The sequence below is a fragment of the Canis lupus genome, chromosome 22, assembly GCF_048164855.1.
Source record: "Canis lupus baileyi chromosome 22, mCanLup2.hap1, whole genome shotgun sequence".
Taxonomy (NCBI): domain Eukaryota; kingdom Metazoa; phylum Chordata; class Mammalia; order Carnivora; family Canidae; genus Canis; species Canis lupus.
In genome coordinates, this window is record NC_132859.1 from 3515183 (window position 1) to 3529623 (window position 14441).

Below are 14441 nucleotides of genomic sequence, written 5' to 3' on the forward strand. Positions count from 1 at the left end.
CACGCCCCTTTTGTAAAATGCCAATCCAGTAATGAAATTAGCCAAACCAGCCAAAAGGATGGGGAAAGAGAAGACAAAAGTCTCAAGAAATGAGTTCCTATCAGGGATGAGACAGTCCCCTCCCAGAACTCTATGTGAGTTAGGATTTTAGAAGCAGGTCTGTCCGGGGAGGGGAGGCCTCTCATCTATCTTCAGAAATGCACTTTCCAAAGCTAGACAGCTGGCACAACAGGCTTGGTGAGTAATGAGCTCACAATTTCAATTTATTATCAAAAAATTTCCATCAGATGACAAACCTGAAAAGATACGGAGATGCAGAGCTACAGAGATGCAATATTGTCCTTTTATCCTAGCCACCTCAGGGACAGGGTTTATTTTGAAAGTCCTGCCTGTAAACCACAGGTCTCATATCTTTAGACAACTGTCCAATGGCAAGTTTTAACCCAGACTTTGTGCTTAAAGCTTTTTATCAATATGATTTATAAGTTGAAAAAGTCTCAAATCTTCATCTGTACATCATTTTACAGATCTTGGTTCGTAACTATTTATCTCTGTCGGAAATGTCAATATTCAATGATTACCTATAATAATAATTACTTAGTCATAAATGTAGTTAATAATTAAATATAAAAATTATTATTTATACATTACTACAAATCTCTTAAAAAGGTCAAGTTTTGAGAGAGAGCGAGAACAAGAAATTGCTTAGAAAATTGCAGGGAGCCTCAAGAACTTCAGTATCCGTGAAAGCAGGTACAATGGAAAACAGTTTCAAGACATTCATTTTAGCCCTAAGAGTAGCTTAAAATAAAATGATCTCAGAATGAATAACTGGTGATCGGCAAAATTGGTTTAAAATTACATTAAGTCCCAAGGCCCCAACATGTATAAGAATTCTTTGGAAGAGTTCTGTAGGAGTGGAAATGTTGCAAATAAACGTAAAAAATAAGTAGTTAGGCTACGTGTTTTCAACCCTCATGCCACTGCTGTGTTTGGAGCCAACCGTATGCTTCAATCTCTTTAATCTCCCTTTGATTAGCAATCCCAGTCTACATCAAGTGGTTAACACTGTTTTCAAGAGACGACATCAAATTGGCAGATCATATGAGAAACAGAAATGAATGGTAATATCTTTAGAGATCAAGCATTATTTACACAGTGAGAAGTGATTGGATAGACGCCAGACCCCTCCCCCCACACCTTTTCCAGAATAACCTAACTTCATTTCTAATATGATGCTCTCTCATCTCTGTGCACTACCCCCATGTAATTACAGTGACTTCTGTGTCCCATTTTCTCTTCCTCAGGGTCCCCCATTTCTGTGGTGTTGGCAAGTCTAGCCAAGGGCTACATTGCTTTTTCTGAAGATCACCAAACTCGGCATTTCTTTTCTGGATTCATGTATGAATTCTTGCGGCAATGGAAGGCCTCTGAAAACTCAGGGGAGTTCTGCAAAGTCCCAATAATCCTGTGAAAGAAACAAAAGTCACTGTCAGTGTTCGATCCTTCTGCCCATACGACATAGGAGCTCTACAGAGTTCCTCTATGTGAGCCTATTGAGGGAATTTGGAAGTCACAGCTTGAGAGGAAAAAAAAAAAAAGTTCTACTCATTAACAGGATTTTTAATGGACAGGTAACAAAGGACAGGAGTTCAGAGCACAGGTTTTGAAGACCGTCTGGCTTGAATCCTGGTTATGAGTTGTATTTATCTAGCGTTTCGGTGCTTCAGGTTCCTTTTCTGTAAAATGCATATAATAATCGTGCCTGCATCTTACGGTTGTCACGGGGAGTTAACTCATAAACACCCTCTGCATGTTGTAAAATAAATAATTCACATTCCGAATTGCAGTTGTTATAAGAAGGGTTTGGTCAAAGATAAAATCCTGATTTTTCATTAGATCTTGGAAGGGCTCAGACAGTAACTTAAACATAATAGACTTTAAATAGATACGTGTTGATTTGATCTAATAAGGAAGATCATTATTTTCTTTCTTTTTTCCAAAAGAAACTTCACAGATATCAGAAACTGGATTCAGCCGGAGTAACTGGAAAGGACTGGCAAAAAGTCAATTTCTTCTTATCTCTGACCCCAATGGGCAAAAACAACACTGTCCAACCCACTGTCGGCACCGAGCAGTATTTGTGGGGAGACCTAGGTCAGGACAGTGATGCGGAGTTGATGTTTTCACATCCACCCCAAACCAGCTCCTTCCCTTCTCTACACCACACCCACCTTCGGTTGGGAGGGAGGGCAGGGAGGCAAACAGACTAGGGAGGTGGGAAGCCCTCAAGCAACTGGCAGGAGAGTATGTTCCAATTACTGAGATCTCTGTACGTGGCAGGTGTGCTAGGTATAAATATTTGCCCTCTTATCTCCTCTAACCCATTCTCCACATGGCTGAATGATCTTTAAAATTTAAATCAAGTCCCCTAATTCCCTTGTTTGATGGGGCTTGAATGAAATTCACCCTCCTTTCCATGGTCTCCAACATTCTGATGTCTCTGGCCTACCCTCCTGGCCTCCTCATAGTACGTTTCTCTTCGTGTTTCTCATTAGGCTCAAACGACACAGACCTACGTTCCATTCATCCAACCAGCCGATTTCTTTCCCTCTTCAGGGCCTACTGCTCCTATAGACCCCACTCCCTGGAAAGATATTGCCCAGTGATGACATGATTTACTCCTCCTCAGCCTTCGTGCTTCTACTTAAATACTCCTCTTCAGAGGCTTTCTTCAAATAATGTCCCAACTAGGTCCTCCCACCTGTAGTAGTCCTATCAGCTTGCAATGATTTGTTTTTCTTTACTTCCTGACATTCACCACGCTGTAACCTGAGGGCACAGCTCTGTGCATCTCTTGTTCCCTGCTGCCCCCCGCCCCCCACTCAAGTCCAGCACAGTGCTTTGTATATTGTAGGGCTTGGGATATACCTACTGAATAAATGAGCCTGTCGCTGGTCATGGTGATCACAAGTATAGGAGGGATGGGGCATTATAAAGAAAAATACTGGTTAGCATTTTTGTGTTTATTTGCTACAATGGACCAACTATGAGAAAAGAAAGCAAGCATTTCTTTTCCTCACCCCCATTCCAGGAAAGACAGATCCATATCTAATTTCTCAAAGGCTGACTTCCTAACGTGTCAACAATTACCACATCAACTATCTCTCAATCCTCAATATCACAACTTCCGTATCGTATCCTTCGGGGAGAATGTAAACTTTGTGTGTGTGTGTGTGTGTTTTAGTATTCCTAGAGGAGTCCTAAAGATTAAGAGATATCTTCTTGGTATGGGAGTGTTGAAGTGGGGTGGGGGCTAGCGCTGGGGAATTTACACCTATTAGTCCACCTGAGATGGAGAAAGCTGGCCTCCCCAGTGCTGAGGAGGGGCCCGGTATTGGTGGGTTGTGTGAGTGACCAAGACGTGCCTCCCACACTGAGCAGGGCCCTGAGAGGACCTCTGAAAGGATGGGATGTAATGTGGGGGAGCCTAAGCATCAGGAGCAGTGGTTCCTGAGGCCCTTACCCACAACCACCAGAAGGAAATGGAGCCACCTGATTTCAGATAGAGCCCTTGAACTGCAGGCATAGCAGGAGTGGCCACGGCAGACAGGAGATGAAGGCTAATTCCCTAATTTCTGGGTCTTGGGATTCCTGTATGACTCTAAAATGGAGTATACTTAAACTACTAAAATTAAACTTCTTACCTCTCTGCTTAGGGTGGGAACTTGGAATTGAATTAATTTTCTAAAATAATAATAATAATAATAATAATAATAATAATAATGTCTTTTCTTAAATCTGAAGGTTCAAGAACAAATTCACTTGATACTTGGTCAAAAATGGTCATATATGTGGGAATAAAAATATTTTATTTTTAGTCATCTCTATACCCAACATGGGGCTCTAATTCACAACCAACCCCAAGATCAAGAGTCCCATGCTCTACTGACTGAGCCAGTCAGGCGCCCCAAAGAATAAAAAGATTTTAGGCATCAGGTGTTTGTATTAGTCTTTAGTCTTTAAGTTCCTAGGCTCATAGACTCTGAGACAGAAGCTTTGATTTATTTAATTTAATCCCCTTTCCACTTGAGGAAGCCTTATGTCCTGGCTTAGTGACAGTCATCATGGTGGCCTGATGGTTCCTCAAATTGAGCAGGAAGCTCCCTGATGGACAGGGAAGGCATCTGAGAGCCACTGACTGGAAGAGCTGCACTTTTTTGTTTTCGTTTCAATAAACTTTTCTTTTTTTTGAAGAAATGTATCCTAGATGTAATCATATGGAGACAAGTACTTCAGTAAAATGTCCAGACCCATGACTTAATTCTATAGTTGTCATAAAAACATTAGGGAAATGAAAAAAAACCCAGACGCCTCAAAGAAGGGAAGTCTTGGGATCCCTGGGTGGCGCAGCGGTTTGGTGCCTGCCTTTGGCCTGGGGCGTGATCCTGGAGACCCGGGATCGAATCCCACGTCGGGCTCCCGGTGCATGGAGCCTGCTTCTCCCTCTGCCTGTGTCTCTGCTTCTCTCTCTCTATCTCTCTCTCTCTCTGTGTGACTATCATAAATAAATAAAAAATATTAAAAAAAAAAAAAAAAAAAAAAAAGAAGGGAAGTCTTCACAGAGCACCAATGGCAGTTAGCGACATCGCGACACTCAACCTAATGTGCACTCAGCTCTCCATTTCCATTTCAGCTCTTCTCTTTCCATCCAAAGGCTTCACTCAGATAATTTGGTTCTGGATAATTAGGTCAACGTTATACCAGGATTTCGCTTACCTTCCCAGCACTCTAATTAATGTCTTATAGTTCACATCAAATCTTTGGATGGATGATGTAAATAATCTATTTCAGAAAGCGGTTACATTATTTAATCAAATGAATCCCTCCTCTTAAGAGTGGGGTTATATTTCACTAATATTATATAAGCGACTTACTTGAATTCCATTGTATATGAAAACTGTGCAGTATTTTATTATAACAGAAGATAAATGGCTTTTGTTGATTATTTCTTAAAGTGATTTACTTGAAATTTTACTTTATTATATAAAATATTTTATTGTACTGTTGTTGTCTATTTCTCTGGCAAATAACCACTTGTTTTAAAAACATCTGAGCGATATGGGGTTGAACATCAGGTGACCGAGAAGACTACTCCTGCCTGCGCTTAACTGGATTTTTTAATTACTAAATGAGCTTTTTGCAATTAATAGGTCTTCTGACAACCCTTTGTTCCTTCTTTTCAATGAATGACTTGGTTACAAGGTTAACAAGCTTCATTCATAAATAAACTATCTAATCTTTACCGTTAACTGTTGTTCATGATTTTGTTAATTAATGTAAGGTCACATTGATCAGCATATGTCCCACTATAAATTCACAAAGAAATAAATGTCTGAATAGATTCCCAGATATGAAGATGAACAAGTGCTACAAGGTCCACCAAGATCCAAACTGACATTTACAAAATATCAGAAACCGAAGCTAATATTTAAGGGAAAGAGAGGAAACATTAGTATTTCAGAGGATTTAGCATGCACATACTAAATCATGGAATAGTAGGGAACAAAATCACCATAATGCTTGAAAATGTCTACATAACACACTAGAAAAAATATCTTACAAAAAGGACTAGGAATTAAGCTCTGGGAAAAAATGCCTTGCTTTATTAGTGGTGTTAGTTCTATAGAGCGTCCTTTTATTCTGACTGGAAGATGACGTTGAGCAAATTAAGCACCTAAATTAGCACCTTTTCTGTTTAGGTAGCATACACACTGATATCACTTTGTCCCTTTGGACTAGCTTTAAAAAAATTATCAGGTATACATTGTTTAGAAGTATGACCTCTGAATAACTTTAAAGACGCATTTGCAGATTATATGGTAAATTTTAGCAGAACGGCCATTCCAAGCGACTGTGGATGGTTAACAGAAGCTGAATTTCCAAAAAAGAAGCCATTTAAATTGTGAGTTCAACTTCTAAAACATCAAGGGGAAATGTTTTTATTTTAAATACTAAAGTTTTAGAAATTTATCTAAAGTACATAAGACTTCAGATAGGAGGAATAAAACAATTACAACTCAGACCCAACAAGGTTTATGGATTCAGCTTTATATCAAGTATATTTTGCCTTCTATTTTAATACTGTGGTATTTAAGTATAATGTTACGAAACCTCCCTCTATTTCAGAAATGTTTCTACAGAAACCACTATGCACAATTTCTCAATAGCAATTCAATGTCTATCAGTTTTTAAGGCTCTTTATAAAAAATGTTTTACTTTGTACAGCCAGGAAGCAGCCTGTTTCCAAAACTAAATGTAACCTCAACCTTTTGCCAAGGAAATCCCTTTACCTCCAGAGAAAATAATAATTTCCTTGACAAAGGGTTGGCATTCCATTTACCCTTTTTAAAAAACAACACATACTTTTCTTACTATAAATGAAAAATAGTCAAAGAAGCATCTTTCACACCACAATAAAGTTGCGAATAATTTTACGTATTTTATAATAAAATAATGTGTATTTTTACAGATAGCAAATTTTACATATTTATAATAAAATTGTTTTCAGTTTAAAAGTGAGAGTAGAAAACAGTTATGTATTTACCCACATATCATTTGACCAGTGATCAGTTACTGACATTCTGATTTATCCAGACATAAGACATAAGCAACAAAACACCCTTGCCTCTCAGGTAATAAAAATTGTTGCAAAGTCCAAGTATTTACTCATGAGGATTCTTATTCTGTTCATACTTATCTAAAAATAATCCTAGTACTAATTTTCAAACACATATATGTAATAGGCACTTCTTCTATGTTAACATTAATCCTCTTAACAACTCTCATGATAATTTAATCCTAATTTAAAATATCTAGAAACTGAGGGGATCCCTCAGTCCGGGGATCGAGTCCCGCATAGGGCTCCCGGCATGGAGCCTGCTTCTCCCTCCTCCTGTGTCTCTGCCTCTCTCTCTCTGTCTATAATAAATAAATAAATAAACAAACAAACAAATAAATAAATAAATCTTTAAAAAAATTTTTAAAAATAAAATATCTAGAAACTGAGATACAGATGTTAAGTAACAGCTTATAAATGGCAAAACCATGGGTGGAACTCAAGTGTTTCTTACTTCAAAGCTTGAATTCATTTATTTTTTTATTTTTTAACCATGCAAGTCTAAGGATGTGCTTTCTGAGCTAATCAGAATGACGATATGGGATGGCAAAAGGCAAGCGATGTATTAACAGAAAACAGAACTAGGGAAGAAACAAACCAACAGGAAAACCCTACTAGAGGCCCTACTTCTAGAAGAAGCCAAAATGAAAAGTCGAAAAAGCATCACCATATCCTCATTGGTGGCTCTGTAGTGTAGGAATAAATAGCTACTCATACTGTAGCTTTTGAGGATTTCACTAAACTAATAAATGCTAAAATGTCAACCAATAGTCATAACAATAGTCTGTGTCATTTAAAAAACAAGGCTAGGTTTTGTTCAGGATATTGTGTTAATAAGGCAGTAAGGTAGAAAATGTGTTTTAAACAGAGAAATTTTAATCCAGTATTTAAGATAAAAATGTTAATGCCCGAGGGACAAATTTTAGCTATCAAAAACATTCAATTTGCAAGCTCCATTTTCTGAGAATATGCCAGGTGTACCAGGTATTATAATAATATTACTTAAATTCATTAGATTTTTATGCACACACACTTTAGTTCATGGGGATATGGAGGGTAGAGCTTTGACCTATTGGATTGTTATCATGGTTTATGTGAACTTATAATAATTGCCCTCTGTTGTCTTCAGAATTACATTCCTATGTTTTCACTTCTGAAGACTTCAGGAAGGAAAAAGACAACTTCTAAAAACGAAAACAGAAAGTTTCTTGGATAAACTACCATGGGAATTGATCCAGTGACTTTTCCTGCTCATTATCTAAAAAGAAGTTAATTTGACTAGTCTAGCTAGACTGAATTTACCTTGGATTACAAACGTAATGGGCATACGATAAACAGTTGTTGAGTGAATGAATTTTGAAAGAACTGTTAAAGCAAATACTAAATGATGGTGATTCCCATGATGATGAACAAGCTGAGTAAACCCTTTAATTTGTAAATGTGCTATTTTTTGTTTCATAATTGAATTTTTTTTTCCCCAGGCAGTATGATCCAGGCAGTATATTTATGTCTATTTTAGGAAGGGATTTTAAAACTCAACCCATTGATTCTTTTTTGTTCTCAAACTTTTCCAACCACGTTTCAAAATTTTAACTTTGTTTTTCAGAGTTCCTGCCTGAGAAGTGTTGATCAGTAATGAAGTGTTACTGTATGTGGGAAGGGGAGCACTAATAATTCAGTGCTAAACTGGATATATAGGGATCCAGGATTTATCATTTAAATGCTAGTTAGAGTGATTCTCTTCCAGTACAATGCTCTCTTAGATTTTCTGGTCTCAGGACTTTGGACTTCTTCTATCTCAACCTTCCACTCTACAGAGCATTTTTCTCCAGCATCCGGTTTGCTCTCCGACCTCCGCTTCAAGGTACTCTCCCCTGTAGATCTGGAGATAACTTTATGCTGGAAAGCCTCTAATTACCTCTAATTAAACCACATTTCTCTTTATGTTGAATGCAAATCTTTCTTTGGAATGGCTACTCATTGGTGCTAGGCCTAAACTTTTCATAGCCTCTTAAAAATGTCTTTGTGCTACCTTTAAATAGGGCCACTATTCTCTGGCATCATCTTGGAATCCATCAAGCACTAAGCATAGGTCACGTGCATTCTGAGGATAAGCGCAGTCAAGGCTATGATCATGTAAACAGGACAGTTATCCTGCTGTGTTCTGTTGATCCTATCCATGACGCTCAAAAGAAAAAACAACACCTGGATTTCCACATTTTATAGTCAGAGTTAGAAAAAGCTATTTCCAAATGTGGAAATAATGGAGTCAATATTGGAGCACCTTGACTGCTGTTCAAACCCACGCACCTGAAATTCCCTGGACTGTGAACATCTGTTTTAATGGAGTTGACGGCATACTCTGGCCTGTAGGTCCCACACCACACCTAGGGATAGGAACAGAAAAAGGAAAGTAGTGTGCTTAGGTTCAAAGATTATTTGTATGGGCAGGCCAGCTTCCTACTGCAAAAATTAAATTGGAATTCTGCATTTCTCAATAATTTACTCTTCAAATAATGTTCAGTGATAGGCAACCAGGGACATAATTACCATTAATATGAGCTGATAGTCTGTTACAAACAATGAAAATCAGTCAAGTCAAATGCTCTGCCACAACTGATTAAAACAAGAAAACTCAGCATGCAGTATCTAACTAACTATGAAATTATAACTCAAAATGATTTTCATATCTATCAATCAAGAAAGGTACAATACCTGGGCAAAGTTGAGGAAGAACAGCTGTTTGTGATTTAGGTCAAGTCCAGGAAGTAGTTTTTCTTCACCGTTCTTTTTAACATAATTTTGATAGGCCTAGGCAGTTAATGAAATAGAAACATGATGTTTATCATTTCTAAATTTATGTATAAACCTGAGCAAAAGACCATGCAGTCCAGTAATTAACCTTTTATATCAGGATCACCATAATAATGTATTTACACACGGCAACCTACAACTATTACATGGATTAGAAAGAAAGCCAGAATTTATTTTACAAATGCTCTGAAAATGTCAATGGTCAATAAATGTCAGTTGAATGGATGGATGACTTAAATAAATTATTAAAAAAATTATCTAAATGTTGTTTTGTAGGTAGACAGGTAAGTCTAGCCAGTTGGAAGAATGGGTTGCCAAGGGAGTTAGTCTGGAATTGCCATATTTAGTTCAGTTACTACTCTTAGCAAAAAAGATTCATACCAGACTTTCAATGATTCATGCCAAAAGTGAAAGGATTCCTTAAGAGCCCTTAAAAATTAGTATCCTATGATTCTAAGAATAAAGATGAGCAATTATTGTGGCACCCTGGAAGACAGGGCAAAATAGACTGAACCTCAGTTACATTAGGAATTTAGGTTACCTGAAGGTCAGAGAAGGGTCTTAATTCTTAAGGCTTTATGAATACTATTGAACAATAGTTTTCCTCTACTAAAAATATTTAAGGAATTTATGACAAACTTTCTGACATGTGTTACTTCCAATTTAATACAAATGAAAGTGATCAATTAGATAAGCAGAAGATATATTTCATTTCCTCCTCCTTGCCATTAACATAGATTTATTGAGTCTCTATTATGTAAAATGTTAGGAACATGGGGAAGACCTGAGCCTGCTCCTTTCCAGAAAGCTTACAATCTAGCAAGGGGACAGGGTATTAGATGTTATGATTTCATTATAATAAAATATTTGCACACTTGTAATTTGCTTTATTATTACAAGTCTAAACTTGTCTCAGGTGAAGCTCTTCATGGAAGTACCATCATCCCAGATTTTGGCTGCATTTTCACATCAATGATTTTTAATCTGTCTGAATATTAGAATAATCATGGGAGTATTGAGAATGCCAATGTCTTCTACATCCAGGCAAGATGGAGTGAGAGGGATTGGAGTTATCTTCCTACTGAAACAATCAAATGATGGACAAAATATCTGAAACAATGGTGTGCATGGCACTGGAAATCAGGCAAAAAAAAAAAAAAAAAAAAGAGTGATTGCTCTGACATGGTAAACAAATAAAGTATTATTACCATAATTGCCCCAGCTTATTGCCTTAAGCTTTTCCAGGGTACAATCTAAAGAAGAGAAATTTAGTTGGAGCCTAAGGGACTGTCTGAGTTGAGGAGAAGGAGCTGAGAGTTCAAGGACACAAAGAACAGGGTCCTAAGGAGGAGAAAGCTACATAGAAGAGGATCTCTAGAGATCAGATGGGCCCCTCAAGTATCCAGCTGAGTATGTAGGATGCATATGAGCACAACACCAAACACTAGGGAAGGAATTATGAGAAAACATTAGAGATAAAAATACCCAGTACTCACACAGGACAAAAATAGAAGACCTCAAGATTCACAGAGTAGGATCTTGCCTCAGCATTGGAGAATAATTGTCCCTAGACTGAGCATTACCCAGTCCCACCTAACAAGTTGTAAAACCAAGGTCCAAAAGGATCAAACCATTTCTGAGGAATCTCGTTGTGTCCAAGTATAAAGCTCAAGTACCTTTGTAGGAAAACAAAAATATCTAGCACCCAAAGAGGTAAAATGCACATTGCCTGGCATCTAGACAAGTATTGCCACGCATTCAAAGAAGCAGCAATATATGACTTTGCTGGGACTCATTCTTTTGGAAAATTTTCAGGCAGTTTAATTTCCCAAGCCTCACACTTTGATCCTTGGTCACTGCCAAGTCACAGACCCTACCAGTCATCTCTCCCACCCTGCTCTGAAACTTCCCCTTTCCGGCCCAACCACTGAGGCCCTCCTTCTTCCTTCTAACCCATACATTTCTTTTTTTTTTTTTTTAATATTTTATTTATGTATTTGAGACAGAAAGAGACAAAGATAGCAAAGGAGAGCACAAGCAGGAGGAGAGGGAGAAGCAGGCTCCCCACTAAGCAGGGAGCCCGATGAGGGGCTCCATCCTAGGACCCTGGGATTATGACCTGAGCTAAAGGTAGATGCATAATCGACTGAGCCACCCAGGTGCCCCTAATACATGCATTTCTATGGTGGACAAATAATCCTACATTCTCATCCATTGCATACAACATTCCATTCATCTTTGTCTTAAAGAAGCCTGGTTCTATCCTGGGACACTTTGTCCCCTGTACCTTCTCAAGTAGATGCTGCTCATTGTCCCACATGTGAGCTACCTCAGGGTTGGGAGAAACACTCAAAATACTCTCATTCCTTCTTGTTGCTTCCAAGACCAGTACTCCTCTACTCTTGTGAAAAATCCCTACTTTTTCTTGTGTACATGGCATCAACTAGACCATCCTTTAATACCTGCTCTAATCATCAGATAATGACATATTTTATGGAGGATTCACACTGTATCTCTAGCTCTGAGAATAGTACCAAAAACACAGTAAAGTCCCCACCAAGTATTTGTTGAATGCAAGAACGAATGGAAGGCTAAATGAGATTCTAAGGGATGTTCCATCAATATGCTCCTCTGGGCATAATAGTCTAGATGACTATAAGGCCATGTGCTAGAGCTGTATCACTTCAGTCCCTCACTGAATCATTGTAACTGTTATGCTGATTATGGTTCCCAAATATTGCTTCACCTGCTGTGAAACAGCAGGGTCCTGAGGGTCTTGTTTACTACACCAATCAATGACTGAAATAATGCTTTCGACGAGACATCTTTTCTAAAACATTTACTTCAGAGCTTATTTCTTAAAAAAAAGTTGCTTCCTCTGTGGAACTTGCATGTCTCCTCATTTCTGTTGATATGGTTTCCTCTTCTCAGCTTCTCAGAAGCCTAGATTGTTCAGCTCAACCATAACCATGTTGCCCTTTCTAGTTAACATACCTACAATTCCCTTTACCCCCATGTATTTTCTACTTTCTATTTATTGTTCATTGCCTACATTATATGTGCCTTTTGCAAAAGGCTTTAAATGAATAATTAAATATGAAAAATAAACGTTCCAACCACTAAAATGGGAAAAAATATTATTACTCACTCTGTATGCTTGGCCAATACCTCCATTATCAGCGATATTTTCTCCCAGTGTATTAATCCCATTGAGCTGTTAAAAAACAAAAGATGCGTAAAGGTCCTTACTTACATTTGGATTGTTAAGAAGGATCAACAATGCACTTAAGAGTGGATATATCTATTCTTCAGAAAATTAAAAATAGAAATATTATATGATCCAGTAATTTCACTACTGAATATGAAAACACTAACTTGAAAAGATATATTTATTTACTGCTGCATTACAACAGCCAAGACATGGAAGCAACTTAAGTGTCTATGGCGAGACGAATGGATAAAGAAGAAGGGAAATGTGCACACATACGCACAATGGAATATTACTCAGCCATAAAAAGGATGGAATCGTGCCATTCGAGGCAAAATGGATGGACCTAGAGGGTATTATGCAAGTGAAATAAGTCAGACTGAGCAAGACAAACACTGTACAGCTCCACACATAAATGGAATGAAGAAAATGAATAAACAGAAAGCAGAATCAGAACTATAAATTACAAAGAACAAACTGATGGCTGCCAGAGGGGAAGGATCCAGGGGGATAGAGAACCTGGGTGAAGAAGAGAGGGAGATATGGGCTTCCAGTCATGGAATGCATAAGTCACGGTAATAAAAGCGGAGCATAAGGAACACGGTCAATGACATTGTAATAGTGACGTAATGGGATAGATGGCAGCTGTATTTGCAGTGAACACAGCACAATGTATATACTTGTCAGATCACTAGGTTGTATACCTGGAACTAGCATAACATTATGTGTCATCTATACTCAAATAAAATAGAGCAGCAGCAGCCATAGCGACAACAACAACAAAGAGTAAATATATCTAAAACGTTCTAGCACATACATGCTGTCCACCTGCTAGGTCCCAGGAGAAGTTTCCATACTGGTACACCATGCATTGGGATTGGTCTTTAAAATTATTTGCCGACTGTTGAGTCCACCAGTCAACGAGGTCTCCATCCTTGTTAAAATTTCTGCCTGAAATATAACGATTTAAGTAAAAGGGGAACTCATTACATCAAGAATTACACTACGGTATCTTTAATTCAAAAGGCAAGGACTGAACTATGAGTGTGTGAGAGAACACTCGACTGGACAGGTAATGGGAGGATCCGCCCCCCCTTTCTCGTCCTGCATTGACAAAACCTGGACTGTGAGGGTCTGCTGTGCTGATGCACCTTAATCTGGATCCCGGCATCATACCCACGTGCTTCCCGGTAGCTCAGCCAAGGCCACCCGCTCAACCACTCCTGAAACCATGCCTTGTTTCTCTTGGATGGTTTTCATATGGACCAAGTCTATTTAATTTGGTATTTTGAGATTGAAAAACACTATTTTTATTCTGAATTCATTTCATATCTCACCCCCCTCATGAGGTACTGTAGACTCATAGTTTCTACTTCGAGCACAAAGAATTACCATTCCTCCTGGAGCTTTCCTGCTCACCCTAAATACCTTGATCTTTCCCTTTTTTGAGCTACAGTGGTATTTGTTATATGCTATGTTTTAACACTTCAGTTTATCATCCTTTTAAATAGTTGCTTATGATGTGGTGAATGAGAAAAGGACTACAAAGACAAACTCCTTGAACTCACACCCCGATTCCACTAATTCCTAGCTTTGTAACTTCGAGTAAGTCATGTGCCTCTACTTTTTTCCATTAAAAAAATTGGAAGTGGTCTTAGTACCTACCTACTTGTGAAAATTATTATATACTTGAATTGAGTTCATAGACACGTAGTAAGTCCTTTTCAAGATTGCATCTTT

General features: G+C 38.1%; 1 protein-coding gene across 5 annotated transcripts in view; it reads right to left on the reverse strand.

The window, feature by feature from the left end:
* Positions 1 to 238: 238 nt before the first annotated feature.
* The window catches only part of MME (membrane metalloendopeptidase), a 96213-nt gene continuing 82010 nt past the window's right edge, over positions 239 to 14441 (reverse strand). For all 5 annotated transcript variants that reach the window (XM_072792202.1, XM_072792203.1, XM_072792205.1 and 2 more), the window contains exons 19-23: positions 13519 to 13652; positions 12642 to 12707; positions 9395 to 9490; positions 8990 to 9066; positions 239 to 1468 (exon numbers count right to left, since the gene is read on the reverse strand). In XM_072792202.1, the coding sequence (XP_072648303.1) occupies positions 1369 to 1468; positions 8990 to 9066; positions 9395 to 9490; positions 12642 to 12707; positions 13519 to 13652 (473 nt within the window). In that variant the 3' untranslated portion in view covers positions 239 to 1368. The remainder of the gene's footprint in view (positions 1469 to 8989; positions 9067 to 9394; positions 9491 to 12641; positions 12708 to 13518; positions 13653 to 14441) is intronic.